Source organism: Corythoichthys intestinalis, chromosome 1 (assembly GCF_030265065.1).
Source record: "Corythoichthys intestinalis isolate RoL2023-P3 chromosome 1, ASM3026506v1, whole genome shotgun sequence".
Taxonomy (NCBI): Eukaryota; Metazoa; Chordata; class Actinopteri; order Syngnathiformes; family Syngnathidae; genus Corythoichthys; species Corythoichthys intestinalis.
In genome coordinates, this window is record NC_080395.1 from 8,705,063 (window position 1) to 8,720,564 (window position 15,502).

Below are 15,502 nucleotides of genomic sequence, written 5' to 3' on the forward strand. Positions count from 1 at the left end.
CTTCAATGAATGGCCCATTTTAAAAACGGCTTTCATGTATAGGGTGCACTCCATTATAAGGCGCAGTAGTAGTAGTAGTAGTAGTAGTAGTAGTAGTAGTCGTGGTTGGGATTGCGCTATGAATCCACAAGATGGAGATGAGCTAAACGGAATGTCATGCCACGGTTAACCAATATTGATCCATATATAAGTCACATCGAATTATAAGGTGCTTTTGAGAAAACTGAAGGCTTTCAGGTGTGCCTTACAGTGCAGAAAATACTGTAACCATGAAAGCTCATTATGTATTGGTGGCCAACTTTGTCATTTGATAGTAGGCTAATACAGCTAAGATAGATACAAACAGCATGTGTTGCCTTCATTATAAGGCTAATATCCATCCATTATCTTCCACATAACCCAGGGTCGGGTCGCAGCAGCTTTAACAGGGAAGCCCAGACTTCCCTCTCCCCAGCCACTTCAACCAGTTCCTCCAGCAGGATCCCAAGGTGTTCCCAAGCCAGCAGAGAGAAAGTCTCTCCAGCGTGTCCTGGGTCCGTAGGTGGGACATGACTAGAGGCGTGCAAAATTTCCAATTCTTAGATTATTGGCGATTCGGCGGTGGAAGATTCGAGAACGATTCACAAACATCCAAATTCCGATTATTGAATTATATCAGGTAAAGCGGAAATAAAACACAGTCAGCGCGGTCTTCGGGACGCAATGAGGAACAGACCGAGAGTAAATATGTGCAGCTAATGCCGCTAGGTAAAAAAAAAAAAAACTATAATACCTGACTGCGGCCGTCAGCCGTTACATACAGCGCCCAGTTGCTAGTTGCTACAAACATGTGGCAACATGCAGCTATGGTAGATATCACATATATCTAGAACTAGATGTGAAATGACAGATGCCAGCCGCGTTAGACCAGGTACCAAGAAGTAGATGCGAAATGACACTTTCCAGCGCTAGTAAACAGGCGCCATCTTAAAGCAGTAGACTTCTCTAGAAGGCTCTGTTGTAGTGAACCTAATTACTTTTTATCTAAAATACCCCTAAATCGGCAAAATCTTGACTTGAATCTATCTTTAAATAATGAAACAGTTTTAAAACTTTCACATGTCGAAAGTAGACGTAAGGGAAATTATGGAATAACAGGCACAATTTTAACAACTTTAACGGTTGATTCACAACGTTAAATTAATTAAATGTAGTTTAAAGCTGCTGATACAGAATGGGGACTTGAGTATTTTATTTACTGTTTTTAACAGGTAACTTGATACTAAAATAGTAGTTTGGTTTATTTAGGCTGAGAGGATTTTGGAACAATTTTGGAACAAATATACATTAAAAAAAAGGTGGGGTGTGGGGGGCATCAAGAATCGATTTATAATCGAATCGGAGCCTCTGAATCGTAATCGAATCGTTAGGTGCCAAAAGATTCCCACCTCGAGACATGACCAGAACACCTCTCCAGGGAGGCGTCCAGGAGGCACCCGAACCAGATCTCCTGAGTCCCTCCTGAATGACCGAGCTTCCCACCCTATCTCTAAAGGAGAGCCTGGCCACCCTGCGGAGAAAACTCCTTTCGGCAGTTTGTATTCGGGACTTTGTTCTTTCAATGGTCACACAACTCATGAATAGGGATGGGAATCGAAATCCGATTCAAATTCCGAACCGGTTCTTAGTGTTTCAAGGCCTCGACATCACAATGAAAAAGCCTTAACAATCCCTTTAACGATTGCTCAAGACACATATTGCCTCTTGACGTGTCTTGTTGTCCAGACGCATCAAACTAGCATGGCGCTAGTTTGGCTACACTTCACCAGGAAAGAGGGTGAAAATGAAAGGTTGCGATGGTTTAGCAAGAATCTTGCAGCCGTAAACATAACAATGACAGCACGTTGGTTCAAACGCTCGAAAGTGTGTCTTCACTTCACAAGAAAAAAATTACAACAAAGCGACTTGCAGTCATTGCAAGGTGGAGATAACTGCATCGGGAAGGAATACGACTGCAATGTCATCACCAAGAGGCTAAGGCTTAGTCCTGGCTCTACAGGTAGCTAAACTCCCAAAAGACGATACAGAAGACGTTGGTATAATTTGCTGACTTTATTCAACCATCATTTGAAGAGTGAAACTAAAAATAGAAATGAAATAAATTTCGTCCCCGATAAAAAACAAATTTGTATCAACGTAAATCAGCGTTGATTATCTGCCAATACATTAATAACACAAACTGTTAGCATGCGTTCGCTAGCATTTGCACAACGTTCAAACCACTACACAACTGGATATAAGTGTCCGATCGCGAGTGGAAACACACAACAACAACACAAAAGATGATACATACAGGCGTTGCCTCTGTAGATATTCTACAAACATTAAAAAAGAACGTAGGCTCGTAGCAGTGTTTGCCCTCTCTCACTAACTCGCTCACTCGCTTGGATGCGGCACTTCTTCTCGTGTAAGCGCGCTCTTCTTCACGTGAGGAAGCGTAAGCGTGCTCCCACTTCAGCGTGAAAGCGCCATAAAAACTAAAAGGCATGGATTTCAATATAATGGTAAATAATACACTTTAACACAGGGGTCCCCAAACTACGGCCCGCGGGTCTGATACAGCCCCCTGAACAATACCAGAGAGCATTTTGAATTCTTTTTTATTTTTATTTTTTTTCTCAATACTGTTATATATTTACTGGCCTTTTTCGGTGAAGAACTCAGAGAGGGTTATTTGGTTATTATCTATTTAATTGATAGTGTTATTATTATTATTACTTATTATATTATACTATATTATAATTTTTATTTTATTTACTTTTGTTCCGTGAAGAATCCAGAAAGGGTCATTTGATTGTGGCTCTCTGAAAATCAATAATTTTTTACATTTAGGCACTCCTGCAATCGTCACTTTTTCTGTTACAACAGAGAAGGGAAAAGTTATGTGGCCCTCACAGGAAAACATTTGGGGACCCCTGCTTTAACGCATATTGCCAAAGGCAGAACAACGACCTATATGCCAATATTAGGGCTGTCAAAATTATCGCGTTAACGGGCGGTAATTAATTTTTAAAATTAATCACGTTAAAATATTTGACGCAATTAACGCACATGCCCCGCTCAGAGAGATTTAAATGACAGAACAGTGAAATGCCCACTTGTTAATTGTGTTTTATGGAGTTTTGCCGCCCTCTGCTGGCGCTTGGATGCGACTGATTTTAAAGGCTTCAGCACCCATGAGCATTGTGTAAGTAATTATTGTCATCGACAATGGCGGACTACTAGTTTATTTTTTGATTGAAAATTTTACAAATTTTATCCAAAAAAAACATTAAGAGGGGTTTTAATATAACATTTCTATAACTTGTACTAACATTTATCTTTTAAGAACTACAAGTCTTTCTATCCATGGATCGCTTTAACAGAATGTTAATAATGTTAATGCCATCTTGTTGATTTATTGTTATAATAAACAAATACAGTCCTTATGTACCGCATGTTGAATGTATATATCCATCTTGTGTCTTATCTTTCCATTCCAACAATAATTTACAGAAAAATATGGCATATTTTATAGATGGTTTGAATTGCGATTAATTACGATCAATTAATTTCTAAGCTGTAATTAACTCGATTAAAAATTTTAATCGTTTGACAGCCCTAGCCAATGCATACCACTATTTTTTATTTCTATTAGAAAAATGTTTCAGTAAAATGTTACACATTCTTGTGGATTTGCCACTTATTGCCACAGTTAACATTGAGGCTTTGGGCCTCTTTTGACCTCGTTGTGAGTTTGTAAGGTTGTGACTTCTGATTAAACCAACTCTATGTCAATCAAATGTTTTTTCTTCTTTTTCCCCAAATTAGAATCAATAAGAGAATCGAATCGTTAAGCAATATGGATAATGGAATCGGAATCGTAAAAATCGTATCAATTCCCATCCCTACTCATGACCATAGGTGAGGGTAGGAATGAAGTTCAACTGGTAAATCAAGAGCTTTGCCTTTTGGCTCAGCTCCCTCTTCACCACAATGGTCCGGTGCGGAGTCCGCATCACTGCAGACACTGCACCGATCCGCCTGTTGATCAAGTAAGGCTAATATAAGGCTTTTAATTTTTTTGCAGCTCCATAAATATTTTTGTTTTTTTGCTTCAATATGGCTCTTTCAACATTTTGGGTTGCCGACTCCTGCCTTCGGGGTTCGGTAAAGGTAAAGAAATGCAGAGCCCTATTTTGTACGCTGACTAAATCTAGGCAAAGTGGCGTTTTAGCTAACATTTTGTGCTGGTTTGCCCTCAATTTACAGGCTTTATTCCATTTCTTTCAACCACTAGCCCTCTATCAAATGGGAGGAGAAATTGGTTTACTAAGTGAAAGGTTGTGAAGCACTTGGTAGAGGTGGGAATCTATTGATTCGATTACGATTTCAGAGAATACGATTCGATTATAAATCCATTATTGATTGCGTAATCGTTTGATTCTGGCTTTTACTTGGTGTGTATATACGTATGGCTTGTCAACTCTTGCTTTGTAAAAAATCTTTTATCGCAAAGAGAGCAGACGAAAGGCTTCTCTCCAGTGTGTATTCTTGTGTGTGCTTTTAAACTTGCCTTCTGGGTGAATCTTTTACCACAAAGTGTGCAGACGAAAGGCTTTTCTCCAGTGTGTGTATTTGTGTGTACTTTTAACCCTTGCTTTGTAAAATATCTTTTATCGCAAAGTGTGCAGGCAAAAGGCTGCTCCTCGCTGTGTGTTTGTATGTGTTGGATTAATCCATTGTTTTGGGCGAATCTTTTATCACATAATTTGCAGGCAAAAGGCTTTTCTCCAGTGTGTATATTCGCGTGTCTTGTTAACTCATTCTTGGTAAAAAATCTTTTATCGCAAACAGAGCAGACTAAAGGCTTTTCTCCAGTGTGTATACTCGTGTGTCTTGTTAACTCATTCTTGGTAAAAAATCTTTCATCGCAAAGAGAGCAGACGAAAGGCTTTTCTCCAGTGTGTTTTCTTGTGTGTACCTTTAAATTTCCCTTCTGGGTGAAACCTGTACCACAAAATGTGCAGACAAAGGGATTTTCTCCATTGTGTGTTCTTGTGTGTTTTGTCAACGCTCGCTTCGAAAGAAATCTTTTATCGCAAGGAGAGCAGACGAAAGGCTTCTCCCCAGTGTGTGTTATTGTATGATTGCTTAAATCTCTTTTATCGCGGAATCTTTTACCACATAATGTGCAGCCAAAAGGCTTTACTCCAGTGTGTGTACTCGTGTGTCTTATCAAGTCTTGCTTACCACAAAATCCTTTATCGCAAACAGAGCAGATGAAAGGCTTTTCTCCAGTGTGTATTTTGGTGTGTCTATTTAGATTTCCCTTCTGGGTGAATCTTTTACCACAAAATGTGCAGAGAAAAGGCTTTTCTTCGCTGTGTGTATGCGTGTGTCTGATTAATTTTTTCTTGGTAGTGAATGTTTTATCGCAATGTGAGCAGGAAATAGGTTTCCCCCCCGGGCATTCTTTTGTCTCTCTTTTCAATGACGACCTCTTTGAGGATTTCGAAGCATCAAAGTCAACATCCTCCTCGTCGGTGCTAAAGTCAGAAGTGTGTGATGTTACGTCATCGCTGTCCGAGAGTGTTGCCAAGAGGGCGTCCGGTTGCGATCGTCCCTCACCTTTTGTTGGCAGGTATTGAAACAAGCTACTGCTCGCTAGTTTTGCTGCTGTGCTCACTTTGCTTGGACCTTCATCTTCTTCACTCTTCACACTAACAGTCATTGAAAACTTGGGGATTCCATCTTCATGTTCTTTCATGTTAGGGGACTCTGGCTCCGCCTCCTGTTTGACGCACGACATCTCCGACTCCTTCTGCATAACGTGGGGGGGATCGTGCTTCTCTAGGTGAAGTTCTTCCACTGTGATGTCTGAGGGACACAGGATGAAAAAAAAAAAAAATCACACTCTTTGGACGGAACGGCTGATATTTCATTTCTGTACATTTTCTCCAGTAGGAATTTGATGCTTTTCAGTCATGGCACTGAATGTCATTCCACATTTTGTAGAATCTGGGCTGTGAAAAAATATTAACTAGTTATATGCTTTGTAAAGAAAAAGAAACAATTTATATTGACACACTATCGGGAAATTATTTGTGAAGAAAAACGAGTAACAAATGATCCGAATACCACTTGTTGCATTTTTCCCATATAGTACATTCATATAATTTTCCCAAACAAATAGCTTTACAATTCTCAATACTGATGACCTCTTGGGCTTCAAGCCCACTAAAGAGCAAATGAAACGCCATGACGCTTTGAACCAATTGGCTGATTTTGTTTTGTTTTGTATAAAGAGATGAAACAAAAGAAATAGTTTAAAAGACTTAGTAAAACAGTAAACAGAAGTAAAACAGAGCAGCTACATCATATGGCGTCTTCTGTGTCTGCCAAAACAAAACCTGTCCACACGTTGAATTTGTCGTTTTCTTAATATGTTCGTTTATTTATAATTTAGAGAAACAAATAATTTTCAAAGTATTATATTCTTTTAAATCAGACTATAATAAGTTACCATTATTATTATGATTATTGTTGATTATTATTTTCACCTACCCACTTTTGGGTAAACTGCACTTAAAGGGAACCACAGATAGAAAGACTTGTAGTTCTTAAAAGATAAATGTCATCATGAGTTAAACTAACTTGATACTAAAACTAGGGCTGTCAAATGATTAAAATTTTTAATCGAGTTAATTACAGCTTAAAAATTCATTAATCGTAATTAATCGCAATTAATCCAAATTCAAACCATCTATTAAATATGCCATATTTTTCTGTAAATTATTGTTGGAATGGAAAGATAAGACACAAGATGGATATATACATTCAACATACGGTACATAAGGACTGTATTTGTTTATTATAACAATAAATCAACAAGATGGCATTAACATTATAACATTCTGGTAAAGCGATCCATGGATAGAAAGACTTGTAGTTCTTAAAAGATAAATTCTTAATAGAAAAATGTTAGTACAAGTTATAGAAATTTTATATTAAAACCCCTCTTAATATTTTCGTTTTAATAAAATTTGTAAAATTTTCAATCAAAAAATAAACTAGTAGCCCGCCATTGTTGATGTCAATAATTACTTACACAATGCTCATGGGTGCTGAAGCCTATAAAATCAGTCGCACCCAAGCGCCAGCAGAGGGCGGCAAAACTCCATAAAACACAATTAACAAGTGAGCGTTTCACTGTACCGTCATTTAAATGTGTCTGAGCGGGGCATCTGCGTTAATTGCGTCAAATATTTTAACGTGATTAATTGAAAAAAATTAATTAACGCCCATTAACGAGATAATTTTGACAGCCCTAATTAAAACCCTTCTTGATGTTTTCGTTTTTTATACAATTTGTAAAGTTAGCTAAACTAGAAGGTCGCCATCATTGGGTGACGATGCCGGCCTTCCACAGTATGACTCTAGCAACATAAACATCTGTTTAGCCCTTTCACTTTGAACCCGAGAGGAACATTAATGAGCATGACAGAACTGTCGATATTTCACAAAACGAGCAGCAATTGGATGAATTGGATGTATGTACGACGTCAGGAATTCATCCTACAGCTCTGTTACAAAACAATCTGACCAGCAGCAGAATGTGACAAAATCATGCCAGTCGTCATACTATCGGCACTTGCTAGCTTGCACAGTTATTTTCCCAGTTCATTCCAACCACATCATCACCCCCAGCGTCCGTTGCGCGCATAAAACATAACGGCCTCCGTCGGTCAAAACGTACTAAATAAATGTTAGATTTTTAAATAAATTGTAATACTTTGTGTTTCAAATAACATTTTAGTAAACAAGAACAGTTGTTGCTCATTAGAGCCTAAAAGTCTATTAGTCCGAGGTACCCTTTATGATGACGTACGGAACATGAGTCCAGAAAGCAGAGGGAAGCCACAGTTAATGACAGTGCTTGAAGATAAAGTAAAACATACTGTATTTATATATCATTTATAGTATGCATTGTTATAGTTTAGTGTAAGTACCAGTCAATAGCATTGTTGTATTTGTCACCGATGACGATACCGAAAATAAACGACTTAAATTAAATTAAAACGACTAAAATATGACCAAAGTAGTATTTTCGTCCAAAAGACAGAATTGAAAAGGGCTGCCAAAAACAATGCTATTGGTTAGAGCTGGGAATCTTTAGGCACCTAACGATTCGATTACGATTACGATTCAGAGGCTCCGATTCGATTCTAAAACGATTATTGATGCACCCCCCTCCTTTTATTTTAAAGATAGATTCAAGTCAATATTTTACCGATTTAGGAGTATTTTAGATAAATAGTTAATTAGGTTTGCTTGGAAGGTTCGCTACAACAGCCTTGCAGGGAAGTGTACTGCTTTAAGATGGCGGCCGTTTACTACGTCCGCATCTAGCTTTTTGAAGATGTGCTGGTAACGCTACCGCTAACGTAGTGCATCTAGTCCTATATAAATGATATCTACCGTAACATTATGTGGATGACGTACTTTTGTAGCAGCTTTTTAGCAGCAGTCAGGTATGTTGTTGTGTTTTTTTTATCTCGTGGCATGAGTTGAGCTAGAGCCGTGAGTTGAGCATTGGCATTACCCGAGGGGCCGGGTAATGAGAAGCATGATGTTTAGCTACTCTCGCTCCGTTGCTCATTGACCACGCGGCGCGCTGTGTGTTCTACATCCGCTTTACTTGGCATATTTCAATAATCGGAATTTGGATGTTTGTGAATCGTTCTTGAATCTTCCACGGCCGAATCGCGAATAATCTAAGAATCGGAAATTTTGCACGCCTCTACTATTGGTATTGTAATTGATTGTAAGCATGATACCAGCATAGACGTCCAATTGTGCTGAATAATGAGAATTAATGCAATACAAAGAGTACTGGTATACACAACCCATATTTATAGAACAGAGCTCTAAAAACAGTTTACAAAACAAGTCAGTAATGAACAACAATATTTGGTAGTAATTACAAAAAGGTCCTGTAATTCTACAATGAAGCAGATTTCAAATTATTACAATGCACAACACAACTCCTTACACCACAATATTGACATGATTAGCAGATATCGTTAGCTCTGGTTCAAATGCACGTTTCCTGAAACAGCAAAAAAAAAGAAAAAAAAGAACAAAGCTTAATGAATTGAGGTGAGCTAAGATAAGAAAATATGATGAAGCTAATGTAGCGGTTGGCTTTGACTTTTAAACAGTAGGAGATTAAGAAAGACCGGTGTGTTCCCTTCATCTAACAGTGTTTGCATTGATAAACCACTTGATATTTTTTAAGCGAAAACGTGCTAAATATTAACAACAATCGTCCCGCTTTGTCAGTGTTACATTAGTAAACCGGCGAACACTGTTAGCATCATATAAGGCGGCATATAAAGTTGCTCAGTGCAAAATATCGCCACACCATAGCGAAGAAGCCAAAACTGCCTGCAGCAAAAATGAAAACTGTCCCTCTGTCCAATGACACTGTTGCTTTTGTTCTTTTAATTTTTGTTTTTTTTCGGTCAAATTGTCTGGCATATTGTCCTCATGAGTTAATGTTGCTAAATAATTAAAATGTGTTATTATTTACTGATATTTTTTTTCAATTTGATTTGTATTTATTGAATTTTTCAGTATCACAATTTATCTCGAGTGTATTTTTTACAGCTAGGATACAGCATTTTTTTTTTTGTAATTTGGGCACATTGATGCGTTTTTAGTCTGTTTTTGTTACATACAAAACATTGTTAAGAGGTATACTTTATTGTGTGTTGCTTTATTTTACTTTTTTTTCTTTAATATTAAAAAGGCTAAATCCTGGCCAAAAATGACGTCTTAATAACGAGTACAACAGACGTTATGGCCCACAGAAATCAAGGGAACGCCAGCGTCCCAAATTGTACAGCATGGAATGTAGGGGGCGAAGACTGCTTCTACTCGCCTGTAAAGGACCGGATGCTCTTCTACTGGTGTTCTACACCCTTTCTACCCCTGCCTTGTCATTGTGATGACATTTTGTCGATGTAGTTGTGTGAAAAATTGATTATTACAGCAGACACATGATATGAAACATCGCGGATGCAAGATGGCGGCAACTGACGCGAACTTCAACTCACTAACTTCATGTCAACTCAGGAAAACCATCAGGTGCACCTAATAGTGCAGAAAATACATTAATCATGAAGGCTTACGTATTGGTAGCCAATGTTGTCATTTGATAGTAGGCTAATATACAGTCCCTTGCAAAAGTATTCGGCCCCCTTGAACCTTGCAACCTTTCGCCACATTTCAGGCTTCAAACAAAGATATGAAATTTTAATTTTTTGTCAAGAATCAACAACAAGTGGGACACAATCGTGAAGTGGAACAAAATTTATTGGATAATTTAAACTTTTTTAACAAATAAAAAACTGAGAAGTGGGGCGTGCAATATTATTCGGCCCCCTTGCGTTAATACTTTGTAGCGCCACCTTTTGCTCCAATTACAGCTGCAAGTCGCTTGGGGTATGTTTCTATCAGTTTTGCACATCGAGAGACTGACATTCTTGCCCATTCTTCCTTGCAAAACAGCTCGAGCTCAGTGAGGTTGGATGGAGAGTGTTTGTGAACAGCAGTCTTCAGCTCTTTCCACAGATTCTCCATTGGATTCAGGTCTGGACTTTGACTTGGCCATTCTAACACCTGGATACGTTTATTTTTTAACCATTCCATTGTAGATTTGGCTTTATGTTTTGGATCATTGTCCTGTTGGAAGATAAATCTCCGTCCCAGTCTCAGGTCTTGTGCAGATACCAACAGGTTTTCTTCCAGAATGTTCCTGTATTTGGCTGCATCCATCTTCCCGTCAATTTAAACCATCTTCCCTGTCCCTGCTGAAGAAAAGCAGGCCCAAACCATGATGCTGCCACCACCATGTTTGACAGTGGGGATGGTGTGTTCAGGGTGATGAGCTGTGTTGCTTTTACGCCAAACATATCGTTTTGCATTGTGGCCAAAAAGTTCAATTTTGGTTTCATCTGACCAGAGCACCTTCTTCCACATCTTTGGTGTGTCCCCCAGGTGGCTTGTGGCAAACTTTAAAGGAGACTTTTTATGGATATCTTTGAGAAATGGCTTTCTTCTTACCACTCTTCCATAAAGGCCAGATTTGCGCAGTGTACGACTGATTGTTGTCCTATGGACAGACTCTCCCACCTCAGCTGTAGATCTCTGCAGTTCATCCAGAGTGATCATGGGCCTCTTGGCTGCATCTCTGATCAGTTTTCTCCTTGTTTGAGAAGAAAGTTTGGAAGAACGGCCGGGTCTTGGTAGATTTGCAGTGGTCTGATGCTCCTTCCATTTCAATATGATGGCTTGCACAGTGCTCCTTGAGATGTTTAAAGCTTAGGAAATCTTTTTGTATCCAAATCCGGCTTTAAACTTCTCCACAACAGTATCTCGGACCTGCCTGGTGTGTTCCTTGGTTTTCATAATGCTCTCTGCACTTTAAACAGAACCCTGAGACTATCACAGAGCAGGTGCATTCATACGGAGACTTGATTACACACAGGTGGATTCTATTTATCATCATCGGTCATTTAGGACAACATTGGATCATTCAGAGATCCTCACTGAACTTCTGGAGTGAGTTTGCTGCACTGAAAGTAAAGGGGCCGAATAATATTGCACGCTCCACTTTTCAGTTATTTATTTGTTACAAAAGTTTAAATCATCCAATAAATGTTGTTCCACTTCACGATTGTGTCCCACTTGTTGTTGATTCTTGACAAAAAAATTAAATTTCATATCTTTATGTTTGAAGCCTGAAATGTGGCGAAAGGTTGCAAGATTCAAGGGGGCCGAATACTTTTGCAAGGCACTGTAGACCCTTCTCACATGACGTCACAACCACGCCTCCACGCCATACTGTCCGTCAACTCGTCGTGTGACGCATTACCGCTACGTAAATTCCTCCTGTTATGGCGTGTTTTTCTGCTCGTTAACATTAATAATCAAAATGGTGAAGGCGTGTGCGGCGGTTGGTTGCAAAAACAGAGAAGATAGACGGAGAGGCATGAAGTTCTACCGTATTCCGAGACACCCAGAGAGGAGAGCGAGATGGACTGCTGCAATTCGACGAGAAAACTGGGCTCCAAACGATGACCACAGATTATGTAGTAGTCATTTTATATCTGGTAAGATGCATTTAATATATATTTAGAGGGTTTGGTGCTGACAACCACAATTAAGATCATTGCGAGGCTAATCGCCGACAACATCCAGTTTCAAATTCAAGATGCTTATTTCTTCCACCACCATTACATTTGGAATAAAATTTAGCTGGTACCAATTGAAAGAAGCTGGCCTCGTCTACGGATTATCAGTGAAACAGGTGTGTCCAAACCTTTTGGAAAGGGGGGCACATTTGGTGTGGTAAAAATGCGGGGGGCTACCTTGGCTGATTTACAAAGAACAATATATTTAAACAAATTTTAGCAAGCCCTTCTGTGTGTCACATTTGCTTTATTATTATTTTTAATTCATAATTTCAACAGTCTCGTCTTTGTGGCGTTCTCTTTCGACACTCGGGCTCTTGTGAAATACTGCTGCTGTGAAATTAAACTAGCTTCAAGTTGCTATAATTTCTCGCTGCGTATCTTCCCTGTAATGTTGTCGTACATGTCAGCGTGTCTTGTTCGGCAATATCATTATCACAGTTGTTGCGTGTTTTATTGAAGAAATAGTCCAATATCCACCTATCCTTGAAGCGTCGGCCATCGCAGTCAACTTTTTTTTTTTATTGTCGCCATTTTAGAAAATTGGAAGGGTTACACGGGGTAATGTTGCTTAGAGTGCTGCTCTTAAAGTTTTTCAAACTTTCGTGAGAATAGGCTGATTTTGTGTGGACAAGATAGTTGTTGATATCGGGGTAGCAGATGTCAGGCAGAGAGGGCAAAGACAGCGGGTCGAAAAATATCGATTTAGGCATCAAATATGGATCTGGCGAATGGATAGACTGAAGTTTTCCACATAACGCCTTTTATGCAACGCATCAAATGAGTTTACAGCGTCTGAAAGCACCGGGGCTTCCATGAATTGCACTGTAAGTTGCACGACAAATTGAAACCATTGAGAATACGGATAAACAAAGGCGGCCGGATACAGCGACACGTCATTCTGTGATGTTGGTGAGTAGGGTCTATAGCTAAGACATACAGCATGAGTTGCCTTCATTGTAAGGCCAATATCCATCCATTATTTTCCGCATAAGAGAGAGCCTGGCCACCGTGCGGAGGAAACTCATTTCTGCCGCTTGATTTCGGGATCTTGTTCTTTCAATCACACAACTCATGACCATAGGCAAGGGTAGGAATGAAGTTCGACTGGTAAATTAAGAGCTTCGCCTTTTGGCTCAGCTCCCTCTTCACCACAAAGGACCGGTGCAGAGTCAGGATCACTGCAGACGCTGCACCGATCCGCCTGTTGAGCAAGTAAGGCTAAAATAAGGCTTTTAATTTTTGCTGCTCCACACATATTTTTGGTTTTTTTTGCTCCAATATGGCTCTTTCAACATTTTGGGTTGTCGACTCCTGCCTTAGGGGTTCGGTGAAGGTTAAAAAATGCAGAGTCCTATTTTGTACGCTGAATAAATCTAGGCAAAGTGGCGTTTTAGATAAGGTTTTGTACTGGTTTATCCTCAATTTACAGACTTTATTCCATTTCTTTCAACTGCTAGCCCTCTATGTAATGGGAGGAGAAATTGGTTTACTAAGTGGAAGGTTGTCTAGCACTTGGTAGAGGCTGGAATCTTGGGGCACCTATTGGTTCGATTACGATTCAGAAGCTACAATTGGATTCTACAGTGATCCCTCATTTTTCGCGATTAATGGGGACCAGAACCCGCCGCGATAAGTGAAAAACCACAAAGTAGCGCCTACCCCGCCAAAAAAATAATAATTTTTTTTGTGCATTGGAAAGAGATACATATAAGACGTGTTTTTTCACTTTTTTCAAAAGTAGTATTTTAAAAATATATTTATATATACTGTCTTGTAATAAGTGTTTTTGTATTCACACGCACATTCATTCGAAGCCCAAACTCCCCCCACCCCCCGCAAGGTGTGACTTGCGGACAAACTGCTCTCGATCGCTGTGCACCTTGTGGACAATCACGCCGGGCCGCTGCCTCTAACCTCGCCACGCACACAAATTTACAGCGCGCGCTTCCCTATCTCTCCCCACCCTTGTATGCAGACAGAGATCAAACTTGTTAACATCTGATTGACATGTGCGGCGCAATCGTCTGTCACCATCGTTAACTTCAATAAGCAACTCCAATGCACGCAGTGCTTGCCTGGGGAATCGGAGCGCAAAGAGAGGAGGAGGGAGCGACAGTGACACGGATTCGCGATAGACTGAGGGCGCGAAGTTTGAAGCGCGACGTAGCAAGGTATCACCGTAAATTGATTATTGATTGCATTTGATTCTCGCTTGCGGGCAAACATTTTACTTGTTGTGTACGTACGTATGGCTTTTCAACTCTTGCTTCGTACAAAATCTTTTATCGCAAAGAGAGCAGACGAAAGGCTTCTCTCCAGTGTGTTTTCTTGTGTGTATTTTTAAACTTGCCTTCTGGGTGAATCTTTTACCACAAAGTGTGCAGACAAAAGGCTTTTCTCCGGTGTGTGCACTTATGTGATATGTTAACCCTTTCTTCGTAAAAAATCTTCTATCGCAAAGCGTGCAGACAAAAGGCTTTTCTCCAGTGTGTTTACTTGTGTGTCTTGTTAACTCATTCTTGGTAATAAATCTTTTATCACAAAGAGAGCAGACGAAAGGTTTCTCTCCAGTGTGTGTTCTTGTGTGTACCTTTAAACTTCCCTTCTGGGTGAATTTTTTACCGCAAAGTGTGCAGACAAAAGGCTTTTCTCCATTGTGTGTACTTGTGTGTGTGATCAACGCTCGCTTTGTATAAAATCTTTTATCGCAAGGAGAGCAGACGAAAGGCTTCTCCCCAGTGTGTGTCATTGTATGATTGCTTAAAGCTCTTTTCTCGCGGAATGTTTTACCACATAATGTGCAGACAAAAGACTTTACTCCATAGTGTGTACTCGTGTGTCTTATCAAGTCTCGCTTATCAAGAAATCCTTTATCGCAAAAAGAGCAGACGAAACGCCTCTCCCCAGTGTGTCTTTTGGTGTGTCTAGTTAGACTTCCCTTCTTGGGGAATCTTTTACCACAAAATGTGCAGAGAAAAGGTTTTTCTTCAGTGTGTGTATGCGTGTGTATGATTAAATTTTCCTTGGTAGTGAATGTTTTATCGCAATGTGAGCAGGAAAGAGGTTTCCAACCCAGGCATTCTTTTGTCTGTCTTTTCAATGACGACTTGTTTAAGGATTTCGAAGCATCAAAGTCAACATCCTCCTCGTCGGTGTTAAAGTCAGAAGAGTGTGATGTAACGTCATCACTGTCCGAGAGTGTTGCTAAGAGGGCGTCCGGT

At 39.7% G+C, this 15,502-nt stretch overlaps 1 protein-coding gene across 6 annotated transcripts in view; it reads right to left on the reverse strand.

Annotated features, from left to right (window-relative positions):
- Positions 1-1,544: 1,544 nt before the first annotated feature.
- LOC130930269 (zinc finger protein 287-like) overlaps positions 1,545-15,502 on the reverse strand; it is an 82,183-nt gene continuing 68,225 nt past the window's right edge. For 3 of the 6 annotated variants that reach the window (XM_057858504.1, XM_057858226.1, XM_057858154.1), the window contains one exon: positions 1,545-5,898. In XM_057858504.1, coding sequence (XP_057714487.1) covers positions 4,472-5,898 — 1,427 coding nt within the window. In that variant the 3' untranslated portion in view covers positions 1,545-4,471. The remainder of the gene's footprint in view (positions 5,899-15,502) is intronic. The other 3 variants (XM_057858389.1, XM_057858302.1, XM_057858459.1) reach the window with 3 other exon arrangements.